General features: G+C 34.4%; 1 protein-coding gene across 2 annotated transcripts in view; it reads left to right on the forward strand.

Annotated features, from left to right (window-relative positions):
* CUL3 (cullin 3) overlaps positions 1–22,085 on the forward strand; it is a 96,786-nt gene that overhangs the window by 56,833 nt on the left and 17,868 nt on the right. For both annotated transcript variants that reach the window (XM_029224959.1, XM_029224960.1), the window contains 10 exons: positions 1,330–1,490; positions 2,507–2,621; positions 4,727–4,955; positions 9,216–9,361; positions 10,104–10,280; positions 11,484–11,654; positions 12,284–12,391; positions 16,739–16,863; positions 17,454–17,550; positions 19,243–19,377. In XM_029224959.1, coding sequence (XP_029080792.1) covers positions 1,330–1,490; positions 2,507–2,621; positions 4,727–4,955; positions 9,216–9,361; positions 10,104–10,280; positions 11,484–11,654; positions 12,284–12,391; positions 16,739–16,863; positions 17,454–17,550; positions 19,243–19,377 — 1,464 coding nt within the window. The remainder of the gene's footprint in view (positions 1–1,329; positions 1,491–2,506; positions 2,622–4,726; positions 4,956–9,215; positions 9,362–10,103; positions 10,281–11,483; positions 11,655–12,283; positions 12,392–16,738; positions 16,864–17,453; positions 17,551–19,242; positions 19,378–22,085) is intronic.

Raw genomic sequence — 22,085 nt, forward strand, 5'->3', positions numbered from 1 at the left:
AAACTCAGAATTTAAGATCTTGAGGAAAGAAGTATGAAATTCAAGAATTTATTGAAGAAGTCATCAATGACAATTTTGAACTTAACTGAAGTTGCTGTCAGGATTTGAAAAATGTGATATAAAATGTAGAAAGTGAGCACCAACAATGCTAATAAAAGAGCAGCTTTCCTTGTAGCCATTAGGTATGTACCATTGTGTGAGATGAATGAAAGTTGGAGGATAGTGTCTGTGAAGAGAGTGCTACTCATGGAGAATTTAGTAAAAATTGGCTAGAAAGGTGATCAAGACCATTTAATACTACTATGGTAGAACTTCTGTTCATGTTTACCTTGTATTCTATTTGGTGTTGCTTGTATTAACAGTGTTCCTTTAAAAGTTCAGAGATCACAGTTTGCAGTGAGTCTTACTGTTTTTGGATTACAAATGCCTTTAAGAATCTGGTGAAAGCTACGGACGGACTTTTTCCAAAATACTTACGTATGAACAAACACACAATAATTTTAAAATTTTGGGAAGTTCACAGACCCGCCAAAGCCCGGAGAGATCCTGGTTAAGAACAGAAAGGAATTCTGTTACTAATCCTTTTGTGAATTAAGAACAGTAGTTTTATTTTGTATTTTGGTGTAAATACGGATTTTAAAATATTTCAAAAAATAGGACTTTTATGGCCAATAATTCTGGATTATCTGTACTCTATTAAGTGAGACACCAGTAATCATGTTGGTAAGAACTTGAAAGTTAGATGACTACCAGTAAATAATCTGAAATGGCAGTAGCTAGGGGTGTTTTAATTATGTAATACTGAATGCTGCTCTGTTATAAGCATTAGAACCTTTTAACATTTACCAGTAAACAATCAGCTTAAGTCACATGCATCTGTATTTCATTCAGCTCTCAATTTTACTTAAAGAATATGATCTTCAGGTACAGTATTTAAGAAAATAAGAACCATATTTGTGCATGGTATGGCTTTGGGAGAAAGGAAGTTCTGCCTGCCTTGCTGTCTACCTTTCTCCTCTGCTTTCTGCTGACTTGCCTCTCTCCCTGGGTGGGGTGCTTGCTTTTTTCCTCCCTTTTTCTTAGGGTAAGTGGGCAACCGCCTATAGCCATTGTTTCAGTAGCAATTGTAAATTGTAAGGACTTACTATATATAACTTTTATATAACTTGGGAGGTACTAGAAAATTCCATGTTGCTTGAAGTGTTTCTCACCTGCAAAATTGACCACTTTTGGAATTTTATTTCCTTTATTATTGTAACTCAAGAGGATTATTTTTATGTTCGCAAGAGTTGTACTAATGTTTATATTATGATTTTGTTTTAACTGCAGGACCGTGTGTACGTACAACAAAATAATGTGGAGAATGTCTACAATTTGGGATTAATTATTTTTCGAGATCAAGTTGTACGTTACGGGTGTATTAGGGATCACCTACGACAAACGCTGTTGGATATGATTGCCAGAGAGCGGAAAGGAGAAGTTGTAGACCGGTATAATAATCTTTTTACTCTTTGGGTTTTGGTTTTTAGTGGTCATATCTTGAGAACCGATTCACTGTCTTAATTTTATTAAAGTAAATTAAAGTTTGATTGTCCAGCATATTATGAAAATACTCAAAAACCTTATATCACAGTTAACAAAGTTAGCTAGATTGTAACTAAAAAGCACACATTTATTTTTAGAAGAAACTATCCTAAGCTTTTATTGAATATACTTTTAAAAAGCAAATCAGCCATTAGTCTTTTTGATTTTTTATGTATTTTTTTTATGCTGGTTTTTTTGTTTTGTTTTGTTTTTTGCTGTTTGATAATATTTTTTTCTTCTTTAAAAGGGCTTTTGGCTAGCATTTATTTTTAAGGTCTTTGAAGAAAAAAATGTTGAACATAGTCTAAAATGACTAAGAACTCTTGTACCCCTTTTGTTAAGTCATATTCCACCCCCCCAAACATTGTTGCAGTGCCATTTTTGTGACACTGCAGCCAGAGTGGCTTGAAACATGCAAGCCTGCTTTCTTTGCTTCTTTGTATTCAAAGCAGCTGTTAGAGGAAGACTTGTAAAGTTCTTTTTATTTCAGCTTTGGTGCTTGGTCAGGATTGCCCAAAAGCCCTTTGGTGCAAAAAAATTATATTGCCTAGGAGTAACTGTGCGTTGTACCCATGTCAAGTGCTGTAGACTCCCTCTCTCCTCCCTGCTTCCTGATAGGCTGTTTATTCTTTTTGCACTTTTAAATACACAGGAATATTTAGTCATTTTAAACATATTTTCTTCAAAAATTCTAAGTTAAAACAGCATGAGAACAACTTGAGATAAATAGCTGTGCAGTCAAGATACGCTTTCCAATTAAAATTACTCTAAATCCTTACGTTATAAATTAGTTGCTTATGGGAGATTGGTCACTTTGGTTAAAAAAACTTGCTCTGAAAGTCTTTCTAGCTACTTCTGCTGCATCTTTTACATGAATCTTTAATGTGTTTTTATTATCAAGTGGTTTAACTTCTTTTGACAGAGGCGCAATAAGAAATGCTTGCCAGATGTTAATGATTTTAGGTCTCGAAGGACGATCAGTCTATGAAGAAGATTTTGAGGCTCCTTTTTTGGAAATGTCTGCAGAGTTTTTTCAGGTAATCAGTGAGATGTAAATAAATACTCTTTTAAGATGTTCTTAAAATTACCGAATATAGTTAGTAATTTAAGCATTTTGACCTTTTTGTACTGAGGCCCTTTGGGGAAGAGGGTGCAAATTACACCCTTCAGCACACCTACCCCACAGTCTCACATTCCAGTGAAGGAACTGTCTGAAAATAAGTCGAAGAGGTTGGACTTACGTGATTTTTAAAAAATATATGTATAAAACATATAAACTTAGAAATAACCTTAAATTTTATTATATTTATATGTTACTAATTATTTACCATAGATTCACAGGCAGTACATCACCAATGAAGTTTCACTGTTCAGGCTTTTTGGTAATATAAGTTACTAGTAAAATAAATATAGATATATGCATGATCCCATAAGGCATATATATGTCTTAAGAGCTGTTGATTAGGAAATTAAAAGTCAGTAATTACAGTTGATAAAAATTTGCAGCAGTATGTACAACCCCAAATCAACTACGTTGCTGAAAGTAAAGCTAAACCGGTACTATTTTGTAATGAAATGATAATAACAATTACTGAGTACTATGATAAATGATAAGACAATATTTATAAGGTCATGATAATCAGGCATTCTTCCTGAAAGCCTCAACTATCTGAGCAATTTATAGTAGGAGCTTTGTAGTGTTGCTAAAGTAGACTTTACTGGTCAACTTTAGTAATAACCTTTTAAAGAACTAAATGAATAGAATGTTACAATAGCTCTACAGTGCGTCATTCGTAGAAGCCATCGGATGAGTATAGAAGTAGACTCGGTGGGTTTTGGTGTCCTTTGGACTGATGTAACCCCCAGGCCGCTTTTCAGAAATCAGCCTGTAGCCATCAGGAAGCTTTGTGTGGCCTGTACTGGTGAGCCTGGACCATACTTCATGAACTATTAATTTTATAATGTAGGAAACAGGCTTTATTTTCTGGTAACACAGCAACTACTTCTAGATATTTCTGGCAACGTTTTTGACGTTTGCATTTGTTTTGATTACCTTCATTACAGTATAGAAATACCAGTAGATGATTAATTGTCAGGATCCCAAAGTGTGTTACAGTGGCATATGGATATATCTGTGTGTATATATAAAATACAGTTTTGACAGTGAAGTGACGGTCTCACCAAGATTTTTGTTTTGGTGTGTTAATGTTTATTCTTAGAAACTTGATTATTTTAAACTGCTTTTTTTTTTAAACATCTTTATTGGAGTATAATTGCTTTACAATGTTGTGTTAGTTTCTGTTGTACAACAAAGTGAATCAGCTATATGTATACATATATCCCCTCCCTCTTAAGCCTCCCTCCCACCCTCCCTATCCCACCCCTCTAGGTGGTCACAGAGCATCGAGCTGAGCTCCCTGTGCTATGCGGCAGCTTCCCACTAGCCATCCATTGTACATTTGGTATAAACTACTTTTTATTAAGAGAATGGGAAATGTTATTAAATTTTGTACATAATTTATATTAATACATCTTTTATGTAATTCTTAGGTATATTTGTTAATTTTACTATGAGATTGAAGTCAGTTGAGCCAACATTTAAAATTTACTGGAATTTCTCTAAGGCTGGTGTTAGAAGACAAGATTAATAGTAACTCAAAAGCTCTGTTTCTCAAACTTTATATATATTCCTTTGAGAGCGGGAGTGGGGTGGCAGGAGGACTTTAGTAACTACCAGTATGCCAGCAAAACTGTATGATAAACATGATGAATCTTTTTAGGCATAATTTTACAATAAAACAAATCAAAGAAGAATTTCCCACTCTCACTTGGGGTCAGATGCTTCATTCTATACTTTTGATCTTCACTGGCGTGTGCTTACTTTTTCTGCTATTTGGAATACACTGGCAAAGTCTGAAAAACGCTGCTTAAGGATAATGTATTAATTAAGTCTTATGTAAGTAATGCTTTAAAGGGTATAATTCGGACTATATGAATATATATAATAAGACAGTATATAAAATGTTAATAGTGCTTGGGATATTTAGTTTGGTTTATGAGAAACTGTAGAAACCCAGTTAAAAGCAGAAGCACATTTTGCTTCTGTGTTTTAAAAAAAAAAAATCATGCTTCTTCTTTGCAGATGGAAAGCCAGAAATTTTTAGCAGAAAACAGTGCTTCAGTATATATAAAGAAAGTAGAAGCTAGAATTAATGAAGAAATAGAACGAGTGATGCACTGCCTTGACAAATCAACTGAAGAGCCAATTGTAAAGGTGGTTGAGAGGGAACTCATTTCCAAGCACATGAAAACTATAGTAGAAATGGAGAATTCGGGGCTAGTACATATGTTGAAAAACGGAAAGACAGAAGGTAAGTGTTAGCAGTTGAAAAATAATTAAATTCTTATAGTTCTACCAGGTTCTCAGTATTTTTTTTTCCTATTGTAGTTTATAAATGTCAGTTTTCAAGAAGTTGTGGTGTTTGTCATTAATTTATCACTGTTGTTACTTTACACATATTAATGAGGATTTTAGATATTCCTAGTGAATCAAGTGGCTTTTTTTCTTCTTTCATCTTAAGTCTCCTCACTTTTTGTTTTTCTTAACCCAAAAGGTAAGTTTAGGGACTTCCCTGGTGGTCCAGTGGTTAAGACCCCATGCTTCTACTGCAGGGGGCACAGGTTCGATCCCTGGTTGGGGAACTAAGATCCCACAAGCCACACGGTGCACCAAAGGGGAGAAAAAAAAATAGAGGAGAAAATAAAAGAGCTTAAAAAAAAAGAAGATGATTAATATTATTTATAAGGTCAGTGATCCTCACCCATTCCTGTACTTTATATTTCTATACCAGGGTGTTTAGACTCTTCTTTCCCACACACTCTCCTGTAGTTTTTGTGATTCTTTTACAACCTGAAGTTCCAATCTTAAAATTTTTGTAAGCATTTCTTTGGGAGTTGTGGTAAGGGTACCAAAAATGCAAAAATATGTGTCTTCCATGTTGACATATTTAGATAAATTAGTAGATTGGATATCTTGTTATAGAATGAAAGAGGAGAAAGGAGAATTGCTTAAAAGTAAACATTTTGGATGTAACTGTAACATTTACTCTTCTTGGCTATTTACCTGATTTTCCTAAAATGTTATTTTGTAACAAGTACCCTAGGAGAAATTGTAAAGAATAGTCATGTTGTCCTCCTCAATTTCTGAAGATTTTCTTTAAAACTATGACTGGATAAGTCACTGATATGGTACTTAAAAATAAATAAATTTGGTGCTCTTAGATGAAGTCTTAGCAATATTTTAGCCATGTATTTCTTATAAAATAAATGCATATTGCCTGTTGGGTCATGACATAGGTAGGGAATGGGAAAAAAAATTTTAAGTTAATAATTTAAAAGAGGAGGATGTAAGAGGAGGGAAAACAAAGATGGTAAGCAGAGAGGTTGTTCCATTCTTTCTCTAGTGGAATCTTTGCCTTGTGTTTTCAAATGGTTATATTTCTGTATATGTGCTAAGTTCCTAAAAAGTTGTATGTAAATTTATTGTTTTTATTAAACTAGAGAAAGTTACTTTTTAAAAGACCCTTCTGGTAAACCTTTTTTATAAAAGCAAAACAAAAATGATTTTTAAAGATGTTTGTCATGTTTTCTAAAATAAGCTACTCCTGGATGCCTATGGTCTGTCAGGGATTGGCAAGCTTTTTTTGTAAAAGGCCAGATAATAAATATTTTAGATGCTTGGACCAGACAGTAAGCTACTCATCTCTGCTGTAATAGTGAGAAAGTAGGCATAGGCAATAACAAACGAATTAAACTTGACTGTGTTCCTATAAAACTTTGATTTTTATTTTTCAAACATTTAAAAATGTGAAAACCCATTCTTAGTTTGTGAGGTGTACAAAAACAAGCAGCGGGCTGTAGTTGGTCCATGGGCTGTAGTTGGTCCATGGACCACAGTTTGATGACCCTGATCATAGTGATCCCTGGCAGATAGGACTTTATGAAAAGCATTTTCCTTTACTTAAAATGAGAATCTATCCTTTTTTTTAAAAAAAATTTATTTATTTATTTTTGTCTGCGTTGGGTCTTTGTTGCTGTGCGCAGGCTTTCTCTAGTTGTGGTGAGCGGGGGCTACTCTTCGTTGTGGTGCGCGGGCTTCTCATTGCGGTGGCTTCTCTTGTTGCGGAGCACGGGCACTAGGCGCGCGGGCTCAGTAGTTGTGGCGCATGGCCTTAGTTGCTCCACGGCATGTGGGATCTTCCCGAACCAGGGCTCCAGGGTGTCCCCTGCACTGGCAGGCGGATTCTTAACCACTGCGCCACCAGGGAAGCCCTCAATTTTCTAATGTACTGTTTAGTTATTGAGTTAATGCTTTCTTAGTCACCTTGGGTGGGGATTATTGAGGAGGGGAGATGAAATGGGCTTGGAGATTAGAGGCTAGGAAATGTTTGATGGGGAGGTTGTTGAGCAAACCTGAATTATAGTAACTGTAACCTGCATGGAGACTTGTGTTAAAGGCATTAAGTATACCTAACACATGGCAAGTGCTTAATAAGTGCATAAATAATGGAGTATCAGAATAGCCACTTACCATAGTTTCTATTTAGTATTTAATGTTCTCCACAAATAAGCAGCTTTCTGTGATTCTAAATTAAATTTTAAAATCATGGCTTCAGTTTTCCCGGCTTTCCACTAGAAACCTAATTGCAGAGTATCTTTAATTATGCTAGGCCCTGCTCGTGAGCAGTATGTCAAGAATATGTCAGAGACACAGCTTCACCATTATGAAGCCAAATATCTCATAAATCAGAAAGTGAAAAAGTTTTTTCCCACCATGAATGGAGGATGAGTTGGATTGATAATTAAATGCAGATAACATTATGAAATTAAGTCTGAATGGTATCATTTTATTGTTTTATGAAGTGTATACAGAAATGATATTTAATTTTTGAATGATGCATATTTTTCATTTTCTCTTTCACATTCTCCACTAAGCCATACATTTATTTATATACAGTGAATTACATATAATGAAATTGTATTAATTTACATACTGTTAAATATACATGTGACTAAGCAAAACTGTAACAACATAGGAACAAAGTAGACAAAGTTGGGAACTATTTTGTCATGAGGTATTTGATATGCCAAGTTTACTGTAGTATATATGTTCATAAATTATTGTTTGTAATATTTGTTTTTAACATGGGAAACTGGGTTGTAATTTATAACAAATGTGAGAAACTGTCAGATTTGCTGTGTGTAGATTATTTTGGACATATATTATTGATGGAAGCACTTTTTAATGAAATTTGCTTTTGAAAGTCATTGAAACAAATTTTGAAGCCCTTTTTGTAAAACTTGTGTCCAGGTATCTTTAAAATACATACAACTTCAGTTTTAAGATCTGAGTTGCTCTTATAAATGTAGACCAGGGTGGGCAAATTATAGCCTGTCTGCCAAATCTGGCCCACTATCAGTTTGCTTGGAAAAAAAAAAAAAATCAAAAGAGTAATATTTCATTACACATGAAAATTATATAAGTTTTAGATCTCAGTGTCCATAAATCAAGTTTTATTGGAACACAGTCATGCCCATTCATTTATGTATTATCTGCAGCTTCTTTATGGCTACAATGGCAAAATCGAGTAGTTGTAAAAGAGACCATATGGTCTACAAGTTTAAAATATTTACTCTCTGGTGCTTTACAGAAAACAGTTTTCCAGCCACTGATCTAGAAACTGCTGTACTTAACTCCATATTTAAAAGTTCTCAATCATAAAGCCTTTTTATATCATTGTAAAGTTTTGACACTATAGCCTCCCAGTAAATTCTTATTTCGTAGATACATTAGACGTATGGAAAAGCAGTATTTTAACTCCACATTTTAATCTTGTAAAAAATAGAGTCCAGAGTTTTCCTTCTAAATAAAAACAATGTAGTGAGATAAACCAATTTTTAAAATATACATATTGGCTTAGGTCAACACCTGGGAAATATTAAGGATTGCTCTGAGGAAAATATTAAAGAATAGGAATTTATGCTGTAAATTTCACATGAATTTTACCATGATGTGTAATGAAATAAATCCTAGTATATTTAATTTTATTTGTTGTCATGGTTGTCATTTGAACTTTTGAGATAGATATACTTAAAAATTATCTGTAAGACTTTAATTCGTTTTTAAATTTCTTCTTTATTACATGAACTGCCAGGTATACCACAGTTAAAGTTATCCTTTTGATAGTTGTTTTGCAGTATTAACTAGATTCTAGATTAGAATTATATAGGCTAAATTATGTAGGAACTCAAAACTTCAGTTTTCATTTTTTGTGACTATTATGCTGTTTGGACATCTCTTCCATGTAAACTAAAATTTGCTATGACATTTTATTGATGCTTTTAAAGTATCTCATCTGTAAGACGTATTTTGTAAATTGCAATAATAACCATTAACTAGCTTTTTTTCCCTGTTTTCCTGGGGTTTTTTTTTTTTTAATAGTTTTTCATGTGGTCAGCAAATGATCATAATGGAGAAATAAGCTTCTTTAAGTATCGCAAATTAGCATGAACAGGGATTCAAATTTCTTAATTTTTAATGTAGCCAATTTGTGTGTTTGTTCTGATTGCAGACCTTGCTTGCATGTACAAGTTATTTAGTCGTGTGCCAAATGGTTTGAAAACAATGTGTGAGTGTATGAGTTCCTACTTGAGGGAACAAGGTAAAGCCCTTGTTTCTGAGGAAGGAGAAGGAAAGAATCCCGTTGACTATATCCAGGTGAGTAAATACAGAAGATTCTCTTTATCATAAAGTAATTTTGACAAGTGCTAAAAAGGTCACTTTTACAAAGCTATGTAGTATGTATTTCTGACTTAATTTTTCCAGTGGTAAATTAATATGTAATTATCCTAAATATTTTAGAATTTTGGAAAGCATGTATATTTATATCAGGGATACAAACTCACCCACTTCTTTTCATTTATGAGCTTGTCTGATGAAGAAGTCTTTATTTAAATAGTCTCAAGAATGAAAGTTCTTTCTACTTTTTTGTATGCTTTAGAGTTCATATACTACCTTAGTGTGTTCAAGAAAAAATAACTGTTTTAGTGACTTTTTGGTTCAAGATATTTTGCTTTCAAGCAGTACAACAAATATATTATGCTCTCAAGTTTTTCATATTTTAATATAAATAAGTTTTCTCTGTGTATTTTTAAAGCTAATTTTCTCTCAGGCTCACCCATTCAGTCAAGATAGAGGAAGGTGGGGAGAAAAAGTGAGGAGAATCTTTGGTTCATCTTTAATAGAATAATACATAAATGGAAGATAGAATACTTCTCTCACCACTGACATTTTTAACAGGCTTAGAAACAGGCTTGAAAATAGCAATATAGAATCTGTAAGTTTAACACTGAATGCACACATTTATTCCCAGCAAAGTTAAACGTGTGTAGTTACACATGTATTGTTTATAGAAAAGTTATTATAATGTATCCTAAGTTTCTTTGTTTTTATTTGGAAGGGCTTATTGGATCTGAAGAGTAGGTTTGATCGCTTCCTCCAGGAATCGTTTAATAACGACCGGCTCTTTAAACAAACTATTGCGGGTGACTTTGAGTATTTTCTCAACCTCAACTCCAGGTCCCCTGAATACCTCTCATTATTTATTGATGATAAGCTGAAAAAGGGAGTCAAAGGGGTAAGTATTAATGCATTTGAAATATATTAAGTTTTATTTGTAGATATAAAATTAGGAAATAAAATATAAAATTAGGGAATTTTGTAGATATAAAATTAAACAGTCCTCCTTTGCTGTGCTTAAATGTGCACTGCGATATTTGAAAGGATTGTTTCAAGTATTTGAAATGGTCAAAAGTACTTTGACATTTCATTGAATGTGTAACTGGCATCAAAAACAACTACACATCCATAGACTTGAGATTGTGAGGGTTAGATATGCTATAGAGATAATAAGGAACTAGAATACAGCTATCCATGTGGCACATAGAATGTTGCTTGCTGTCACCTGGTTCTGGGGGTTACGTATCAAACAATACTTGAGTGCCAAAAATTTGAAGGCACAGACTAGAATAGGTATCAGAAAATAGTTTGAAAGCATATATGGAAGCTCAGTTTGAAGCCTTTATAATAGATCTGGGATCTTGGAAGCTCACTACAGCACAGAAAATCAAAATAAGCAGGTTGTGATCACACGTGAATTGGTCTTCTTGACTTCATCTTGGGATGTGTGAGACAGAAGGGCAAAGCAACAAATAGGTAGCTGTAACAAAGACACAAATAAGAGGAAGATTACTAAGGGCACCAAACAGAAAATACACAGCTGAGTAGTCTACCATATTTTTAATACAAGCTTAATACGGCCTGCCACAGTATCATCTTGCCCTTATTTAAAAGATTGGGGGCAAGAGCCTTTTTACTTCTGGAATTATAACAAATTATTACCATTCTGGTTGCACAATTTAGATTTTGAATGAGCTTATATAAAAATATCTGTCTTTTGGCCATGTAAGTTTCTGCCTAGATACTACGCAAGGGCATGGTAAAATTCTTTTATGTGATTAAAATTTCATTTCTTCTGTTCTCAGTCATCCTTTAATCCAGCCATGTATCACTTCATGCCTCCCTTTCAGAGGTAGCCCACTAGGGAGTGGAACTCCATTCCAGCCCCTGATTAATGCTGCACTAGATGAGGATTTAAGAGTCGTGCTACTAGATAAAGTAGGAGGCACTTTCTCGCACTAGATCCCTCCTTCTGACATATCTCAACCAGATGTTTATGTTTGTTATCAAACAGTGTTTTTAAACTATTGATGAACTGTGATGCTGTTTTTGTAGAACTAAAATTGTGTAATTGTTAAATTGTCTTTTCAATGGTTTGCAGCTAACAGAACAAGAAGTAGAAACAATATTGGATAAGGCAATGGTCCTTTTTAGGTTTATGCAAGAAAAAGATGTATTTGAACGTTACTATAAACAACACTTGGCAAGGAGACTTCTCACAAATAAAAGTGTTTCTGATGACTCTGAAAAAAATATGATTTCTAAGTTAAAGGTAAGGTGTATTTAAGATGGAATGGAAAAAAAAAAAGATGGATTGGAGTGCACGTCACTAATGATTATCAGATAATTGAGCACCAGCAGCATGTGACTGGGAAATACTTAATTGATTTAAAATACTTATTTCTCTAAATTAATAAAAGTAGATTTTTTTTTTTTTTTTTGAGCAGGCTGTACTTAGATTTGTTCAAGTTCTGGGACATTCACAGTGTGCTGGAATTTCTCTTGGTGTGGCAGATACATTCATTCATGGAGATCTGGGGGAGGATTAGTACAAGGGAAACAATAAAGGGAATATCACCATATAGTCCTGTTTCACAAAGTGTGGTTCACAGACTACTTGTACCCATATCACCTGATATGGGTGTTTCTTGCTGAAAACATAAGAGTTCTGAGCACTGCCTTCAGTGAGGTTTATGGGAATCTCAGAGAGAGTCTGGGAATTTGCATTTTAAAATAAAATTCTTGGATTAATCTTAATCACACTGAAGTTGGTATCCACAGACATAGAACAACTATTGGAAAGATTTAGGAAGGATGACAGTAACATGGAAGAGTTTCTTTGTACATTTTCTAATAGTAAAATCCATCATTTATTTGTGTATATTTGTTTTTCTTCCACAGACTGAATGTGGATGTCAATTCACATCAAAACTGGAAGGAATGTTTAGGGATATGAGCATCTCAAACACAACTATGGATGAGTTCAGGCAACATCTACAGGCCACTGGGGTAAGATTCTTCATTAATTTCTACTTATATAAGTGTGTTTATGTAAAGTCTTTTGTAATGGGCATTTTCGTCCAATCAGATAACTGAATTGCTGGTGTTATTTCTTTATTTTTTTAAAAACTTTTATGGAGTATAGTTGATTTACAATGTTATATTAGTTTCAGGTGTACAGCAAAGTGAATCAGTTGTACATACCATATATCCACTCTTTTTTTTTTTTTTTAGATTCTTTTTCCATATAGGCCATTACAGAGTATTGAGTAGAGTTCCCTGTGCTATGCAGCAGATTCTTATTAGTTATCTATTTTATATATAGTAGTGTGTATATGTCAATCTCAGTCTCCCAATTTATCCTTCCCCCCACCCCATGTCATTTCTTTAAATGCCATTAGTGACAACATGGTATTGTCTGTGAGTGCTTTAAAAATTATTTCTCCCATATAACCTCTTTTTCTAACTATTAATCTTAAAATATTTTTTCTTATTCTTATAAAAACTTAGTTTATCTTCCCCACTTGAAGGAATGTACTGAAAATTTAATAAATAGTGATTCTGCTGTTATAACCATTTTTAGGTTAGGGAAAGAATACCAGGCTTAGGCAAGCTTACTGAGTTTTAATGCTCTTCCTTTTACTTTACCCCAGGATGGTGCTATCTTAGAATTGTTACCTGATTTTCCTGTACGTCAGTATTCTTATTCATCTGAAATGTCAGTATAAATGGGCCTGACATCCTCAGGATTGGTGGAGGGTGAACTGAGTATAAAAACACTGATGCTAGTGTGTTATAAATGTGGTTTTGTATTGTGATTCCCAGAAGGCAGTAAGCTGCAACTTATATGGCCTTGGAGTCCAGTGGGGTTTTGTGAAGATTCAGTGGGGTTTAATGAAGTTCAGAATTTTCCCTTCTCTCTTCTTTTTTTTTTAAACTGTTTTTCAACTGTAACTTTAAGTTTAGAGAACTCCACATTTTTTCTTTAATATTTTCTCTCTCAACTGACAATATACTACTTCATAATTAAGACATGTCACAACCATTTAAAAAAAAATTGGAGGTCTTTTCTTTGAAATTTAAATATAAGATCATCACTTCTACTGGTCCCATAAGTCTCATCACAAACAAAATATGTGAAAATACCTAATTCTGTAGAAATGGACATTTATATATATTAAGACATTCGGACTCAGAGGGACTTCTGTTTCCTCTTTGTTATAAATAGTTGTGTGATTTGCCTCGGATGTTTACAGTGGAGAAAGGCTGAGAGCAGGAAAGATAGACTCTGTGATAAATAGAAATTTGAGTGGGCAGGGACTGAATAATGTCATTATCCTAGATGTTTTTCTCTTTTAGATTGTTCAGGGATTTGTGCTTCATTCTGTCCAATGCATTGATAAAATCATATTTTCATATGGTACATTTTTTGTTTTTCTTCCACTAATGTTACACATATTAAGAGCTATAAGGAGATAACCTGGTCTGAATAAATGCTGTATTGAAACCATGTAAAGGAATGTTCCCGGATGGGTCCAGAACCCTTACTATTTTTTTAGCTGTCTAATTAACTTATCTGTGGTAGTTGAAGGCATTTTGATAAGAAAATTACGGTCTTTAATTACTCTCGACCACTCTCTTGCACTTATTTAAAAAAGAGGGAATGATTGTTCAACGTGATCATTTCATCAGATTGTTTGCTTTTGTTATTTTCTATTGTTATGAAGTTGTGCATTTTCTGTTCTTTCATTTTGATTATTCAGATATATCCTGCACTTTTTGGTGGAATATTTGTTTCATAATTTGTTATCCCAGTAAGTAGAGTACTTATCAAGATGTTCAAAGTTGTATATCTGCTAATCTGGTTGCAGCTTTCACTTTGTAAGGCCATTATTTGCATGCAATTATTGGCTATTTTGTAATTGTTTAAACTAAGGATCTTAAGCTTTACGTCTCCAGAGCCTTAATCTTCATTAGAAAGATTTGATGAAAAGTGACAGAGGAATCAAAACAAATCTTGAACTTTCTGAAATCTTGGAACCCTTTTAAAACATCATCAATCCTCAGATAATTCTCTGTAACTTTCTTGAAGGTTCTTGGCCTGTTTAAATATACCAAGAGAATGACTCTTCTGTTTACTTTCAGAAGTCATATTAACAAGTACTTTTCTTAAAATGCTAAATACTTGTATATTTTATTAGATAAGTCATATTTATTATGCTGAGGGAAATTTAAGTGTGCATTTTTTTCCTGTGTTTTACTTTTTTAATGGGGATAGGAACAGGAAAATCACCTTGCTATCATATTTCTGTTTATTTGTATCAGCAAATCATGTCACATCCAGACAGACTTTTCTGGTACCTCTGTTTCTGTGTACTTGTCCCTGGCATGTGCTATCTTCTAAAATAAGCTGAATGGTTTAAAAATATTACTAAGAGGGGCTTCCCTGGTGGCACAGTGGTTGAGAGTCTGCCTGCCGATGCAGGGGACACGGGTTCGTGTCCCGGTCCGGGAAGATCCCACATGCCGCAGAGCCGCTGGGCCCGTGAGCCATGGCCGCTGAGCCTGCGCGTCCAGAGCCTGTGCTCCGCAACGGGAGAGGCCACAACAGTGAGAGGCCCGCATACCGCAAGAAAAAAAAAATATATATATATATACGTATATATATATATATATATATATATTACTAAGAGAGGTAGAAAGAAAAGGTCCAAACTATTAGAGTAATAGTTCCTTGAGGTTCTTTCTTTTTCTTTTTTAATAAATTTATTTTATTTATTTATTTTTGGCTGTATTGGGCTTCGTTGCTGTGCACGGGCTTTCTCTATTTGTGGTGAGCGGGGGGCTACTCTTCGTTGCGGTGTGCAGGCTTCTCATTGCGGTGGCTTCTTTTGTTGCGGAGCACAGGCTCTAGAGCGCAGGCTCTGTAGTTGGGGCGCACGGGCTTAGTTGTTCCTTGGCATGTGGGATCTTCCCGGCCCAGGGCTCGAACTCATGCCTCCTGCATTGGCAGGCGGATTCTTAACCACTGCGCCACCAGGAAAGCCCTCTTTTTCTTTTTTTAATTTAACAAATAACTCATTGTTTCTGTGCCAAGCGTTTTTCTAGGCACTGGTCATACAACAGAGAATAGACAAAAATCCCTGCCATGTTGGAGCTTACTTTCCAATCTGGGAGACAGATCAACAAGATAAGTAATTACATAGCACCTTAGCTGGTGATAGGAGATATAGAGGAAATCTGTAGCAAGGAAGAGTGGTCAAGGAAGGCCTCCTTTAAAAAACGACATTTTGAGGAAAGACTTGAAGATTAGGGAGCAAGACGTGGAGATATGGGAAAAGAGATGAAAGACTTCATTGTCTTGGGTGGATTGAACCAAGTTGTGACCCCCTTCCCAATTACAAGTGTACAAACAGTTCTCAGCCCCTTCTCCATTCATCATCTAAGAGTCTGCTGTGATCATCTCTCCTATGTGTCATGTAAGCTTTCTGGATTCAGTTTCTTTAAAATAGAGTAAATCATTTATTAGATATTTATGAAGAAATCTGAGTGTGGAATACTTCTTGATATTTATAAACTCATTTTTTTCTTTAAAGAATTTCTATCACTAAATCATCCAGGTTACATAAAAATGGAATAATGGTTTAAAACAAGCTGTGAATATTAAAAATAAAGATATTTCCCCCTTTAGAATTTCTTCTGATGTGTTTTATTTTTGTTTTCTTAAAATTGTAATTTATTTAAAAAGAAAAAATATCTAATTGTGATGGTAATGCTAGCATATATTTTGTAGAGGTAGTCAAACATTATGCAAATGCTTATAGAGCACCTGCTGTGTAGAACTGGATCTAGTGTCCTGTGCAGAGGTTGTTAGAATGTGAGCTGCATGTGAAAACATGGAGGTTATGGTCAATATAGTTGAAATGTGACTGGGATATTAGAAATGTGTTGTTTCTGTGTTAAGATGGTAAAAATGTTTAAAAGCTGAGATGAAAGGTATTATTCTAGAATTTCCCCTAAAATGATACTGATAATGGCCCCTTGACATTTTATCTGAAAAAAATCTTGAGGACCAAAATCTCTGTACTTTCCAATGACACCAGTAAGACTTTGTTCATATGCTAGGAACTTTGATCAGTATTGTAAATTTAGCATCTTAAGCAATAATTATAAATGTGCCAGGATAGTTAAAATTAGGAAAACATTGGATGAGTGGAACTTTTAAGAAGATGTGTTTTATTTGCTGAATGTTGGATATGGAGATAACTACTTTGATAACTCTAACACAGTGTCTGTATGGAACAGATAACACATCCTAGCTAATTAGGGGGGAACATTTTCTTCTCTTTTCCACAGGTATCTTTAGGTGGTGTTGATCTCACAGTTCGGGTGCTCACAACAGGTTATTGGCCCACTCAGTCAGCCACACCAAAGTGCAACATCCCACCAGCACCAAGACATGCTTTTGAGATATTCAGAAGGTAAATGTACATCAAACTTTGTATTTCTAAGTACAAATTGTCCAGAATTTAGATAAATTTGAGCATTCAGTAGTGTCCCCAATTGAAGGGGTATATACTCCATTTTTTAAATCTCATGTTATCCTTTATGCATTTAATATGTAAGGATGAATTGCATAAACTTTTCAGAGGAATATCAATCTGCTTTCTTCAGCATTAGTGCATGGTTAGGAGTATATTTTGTATTGTTGATGTCTGACACTAGCTTGGGGTGACTTGCTGATTGGGTTAACTATGGAGAAAGGAGGTCGTATAAACAGCGGTGGCTGAGCAGCAGCCAGGGGCAAATAAATGTACTGGTAGAAAGTAGTGTGCTACCTTTATCACTTAATATCTAGCTAAGTTTCTTAGGTCTGTTTCCCACCCAGCCACCCCCACCCCTTATTTAGGGCTTCTTTTCTGTAAAAAAAAATTGGAACTGAACTTGATTCCTAAGGTTTTGTTTAGCTTTTAAAGTCTCCCTTACATATATGTTTGTTAAGGGTTGGTAGTTTATAATTTCACATATATAAATTACATGATTCTCAAAAACCTGGTTTGATTTGCTGAAGGTTTTACTTAGCCAAACACAGTGGTCGACAGCTCACACTCCAACATCATATGGGTTCTGCAGATCTCAATGCCACCTTTTATGGACCAGTTAAAAAGGTAAATATTAATAGTTTGAAGGTATTTTTATTAAGTAACTTAAAATTAGTCTGCAGAAGTGATTTGTGATTTTTGTTGACTTGGATAAATTATTTCTTTTATTTCCTTACCTGTTTCAAATATTAAAAAGAGGGAAACTTCGGCTTTGATTTATTGATTTCTGTTCCCTTAGTTGCTAACTTCATTTGACAATATGAAGACTATACCAGTAGCCTTCCTTATAGAATAAATAATATAATTACGTTTTATTTATAAGATTAGATTTGAGATAATATTGCATAAAATAATGGATTTGAGGGCATACAAAGCCATGAGTTCCTTTTCAAAATTCTCAGTCTCCTATAATCCTTATTTCCAATAAATTGAAACCGGGAAAGCTAACACGTAAGATTTGTGAAATGTACAAAATGTTGCTAAAGTGATTATTTAAAAATTAACAATACAGGGGCTTCCCTGGTGGCGCAGTGGTTGGGGGTCGGCCTGCCGATGCGGGGGACGCGGGTTTGTGCCCCGGTCCGGGAGGATCCCACGTGCCGCGGAGCGGCTGGGCCCGTGAGCCGTGGCCACTGGGCCTGCGCATCCGGAGCCTGTGCTCTGCAGCGGGAGAGGCCGCAACAGTGAGAGGCCCGCGTACTGCAAAAAAAAAAAAACAATACACTAGAGAAGTGCCTTCATTTAAAGAAGTAATTGCTTTTTTATATGTAAAATTGTGAGGTTTAGAGTAATAATTTACTTCATTGCTTGGTATAAATCAAATCAGGGTCATTTGGCTTAAAATGGCAAAATAATAAAAAGCTTCTAAAAAACATTAAAAATACCTAAGTTGTCATCTTGGCAGCAAATAACAGTTTCATTAAATATTTTAATTAAAATCTTACTTGTCACTGCAACACCAAAGTTTTTTTTTTAATATTGTTGAAGATGCCTATATACATGTTCTAATTTTTATATATAATTGAAGTGGGAAATAGTCCTTAGAGTTCAGTTAGTTGAATAATGTTTGACACTATTATATATTTAACTGTAAGTGGGAAGGTCAAGGATACATACTGAAGAACTCAGCTTTTAATTATTGCTTTCTTGTTGCTGTTTTAAAGGAGAGGGTTTTTTTCCTAAATAATCATGTTATCTTTTGAGGTTTTATTAAACAGATCAGTAGGTTTTAAAAACATAATTCATATGTTAATTATTGAGGACTGGATTTCTACTTTGTACTTCTAAATCATAGAGCAGGAATAGGCTTCAAGGATGGCAGAGGTTTTTTCTCCCCACCCTGTGCTATTATTTGAAATCTTACCATGATCAGACCACACAGAAAGAAACCTAATACTACTTTAGGGTAGTAGTATAATGGCAGTAGCATCTTATAAGTCCATTATTATCCCATTGTGTACTGTTAACATAATTTTAGTTATAAATATAAGGAATTACTCATTACTTGCTCAGATACATTAAAATGTTCATAATGGAAAAAAATGGGACAGTCCTAAATAAAGACTTTGTGTGTATGTATACACACATATTTACACGTACGCTTTTAAAATAACATTTCCTTTTTATATAGGAATGAGTTTATATCATTTTATTAAGGGGAGGTTGGGCATTACAGAACTTATTTTTCAAATATACTGTTAAAGTTACTGGGAGATAATTATATCTTGTTTCTATTTTTATATTTAAAAAATTAAACAGGAAGATGGATCTGAAGTTGGTGTTGGAGGGGCACAAGTAACTGGCTCTAATACGCGGAAGCATATATTGCAAGTCTCCACTTTCCAGATGACCATATTAATGCTCTTCAATAATAGAGAAAAATACACATTTGAGGTATGGGCTGGTTATGTGAATTTTAACCAATTGTTTCTGATTCTCACCTGGCATTTGGGTTGTTCTCAGATTTAGACTGTAGTGAATAGAGCTATATGTTTAACTTTTTAAAGAAGTTGCCAAACTGCATCCTGAAGTGATTTTTACCATTTTACATTCCTGCCAGCAGTGTAGGAGAGTTTTAGTTGCCCCACATCCTCTCCAAAATTTAGTATTGTCAGTCTTTTAAATTTTAGCCATTTTAGCTGGTGTGTAATTGTACGTATACATTGTGGATTTAATTTCTTTCCTTGACTAATAATGACATTGAACATTTTTTTATTTGTTCATATGCCACTTATGTCTTGTTTGGTGAATTCTTTGTTCATATCTTTATCGGGTTTTTTAAAAGTTCTTTACAAATTCTGGATACAAATCCTTCATCAAATCTATGTTCTGTGAATATTTTCTCAAAGTCTGTCACTTGCCTTTTCATTTTCTTAATGTTATATTCTGAAGAGCAGAACTTTTTAATATTGACGAAGTCCAGTGGCCACTTTTTTACGTTTATGGTTCATGCTTTTGATATCTAAGAAATTATTGGCTATCCCAAGTTTGCAAAGATTTTCTTCTAAGTGATTTATAGTTTTAGCTTTTACATTTAGGCCTATGATCAATTTCAAGTTAATTTTTTTGGTATGGTTAGAGGTAAGGATTAAGAATTATTTCCTCCCCACACGTAGGTATTCAGTTGTTCATTTCAGCATCATTTGTCCAAAACACTAGTCTTTTCCCTTTGAATTACTTTGAGCCCTTTATTTAAAAAAAAAAAAAAATTCAGTTGACCATATGTATGTGGGTCTACTTCTGCACACTCTGATCTATTTCATTAATTTCTATGTCTATCCTTATGCTAATTTTACACTATTTTGATAGTGTCAACTTTCTTTTTTTTTCTTAGAGTATATATATTATAATATACTTTTTGTTTCTCCCATTAAGTCATGATTTGATTGAATTAAATTCATTTAGTCTTTTCCCATACCTTTGATGAGTAGGTTGGAGTTGAAATGAAGATCATGTGATTTTTAGTAAGTTTAAATTAAAGATAAGGAATGAATATTTTTAAAAGCTGTAGAATTATAGCCATATTTATACTTAACTGAAAATCAATTTTCAGACATAGGTGAATGAATATAGGAAGAAATAAGTTTAGGTTTGAAATGAAGAGCAAGATTAAATTCTAGGCCTATTTTAATACTCATCTCCATATTCCCTTTTTGTGATGATGATATAGTTAAGAGATGACTGTTTTTATGTGATATACCTCAAGGAAATATTTTGAAACATAAGTGTTTTATTTTTAGGTCAGTGGCTAAGCCAAGAGGTTTTGCTCTTATAAATTTCCAGGCGTGTTTTACCTAGGGAATAACTTTAAGTTTCAAGCACAAGTTAAATGTGATTGAGTTCTAAAGAATATTGATTAAGTAAGTATTGAGTACCTTACCCAAACATTGTAAGCCTTTTCAGACAGGTGGAATTGAATTATCTTTAACAGCTTGGATGTTTTAATCTGCTGTTCTCATGGATAATATATTTTAAACAAAATAAGCTACTTGATAAATGCTGCAGTTGGTTTTCAGAGTCCTACTTTATAAAGAGCTGGCAAAAATGGATAAACAAAAACATAAATTGATTTTCTTAAGCCATTATTGGAATTGCTAGTAATTTTAGTGGTTCAAGCTTCCTTTTCTTGTCCCAGTCAGCTTGCGATCAGTGAGGCTAGTGAGCAGTGATTTAGGTAGAAGGTAAAATTAAGTAGAAAATTCCTGTAATATTTTAAATTTTAGCTAAGTCACAAACCAGAAGCCTGAGCATAAGTGGCGTATGTAAAATGCCATTCCTATGGCTCCAAAACCTTCTGGCTACTTGCATCTCAAACCAGGGAATAGTGAAAAGGCACATGAAGTTTTTTGTCTTTACTCACACTATGTCCTTATAGTCAGTCTGCCGCATAAGTTTTATTAGACATCTCTTTTACAGAAATTGCCACAAATTAGAGGAGACAGTTAAAAGTATTTAACTATAGTAATTACTAAAGGAAGCTGATCTCTTATCTTTGAATATTCTTTCTTTATAAGTTCAGTAAGATGGTGTATTCATTATTTAATGCTACACAACAGGTCTCAAATTCACGTTTTAAAACAACCACTAACAGTTTATTATCTTTCGTGGTATCTGTGGGTTGGGGATTCAGGAGGGGCTTTCAGGGTGGTTCTGGCTTGGACTCGTTCGTGAGTTTAAGATGTCAGCTGGGGCTTTAGTTGTCTAATGTTCGTCTAGGGCTGGAAAATGCTATCGGTATGCGCCTTCTTCCACGTGGCTGGCAAGTATGTTTTGGCTGTTGGTAAGAGGTCTTAGTTTCTCTCCACATGGGCTTTACCAAACATGGCTGTTTGATTGTCCTTGCCTCCTGGTGGCTAACTTTCCCTAGAGCAAGCGATCCAAGAGACCCAGGAAGAACCTGCAGTGCCTTTATGACCCAGCCTTGGAAGTCACGTATTGTCACTTCCTTATTTTGTTGGTCACTCAAGTCAGCCCTGGTGCAGTGAGGGGACCACACAAGGTTAAAACATACCAGGATCATTGTGGGCCATCTTGGAGACTGCCTACAAAAGGTGACATTTATTGTAGTGTCACATTTAATCCATAGTAGTCAGGCTACTCAG

Source organism: Monodon monoceros, unplaced genomic scaffold (genome assembly GCF_005190385.1).
Source record: "Monodon monoceros isolate NGI ecotype Baffin Bay Population unplaced genomic scaffold, NGI_Narwhal_1 Super_Scaffold_16, whole genome shotgun sequence".
NCBI lineage: Eukaryota > Metazoa > Chordata > Mammalia > Artiodactyla > Monodontidae > Monodon > Monodon monoceros.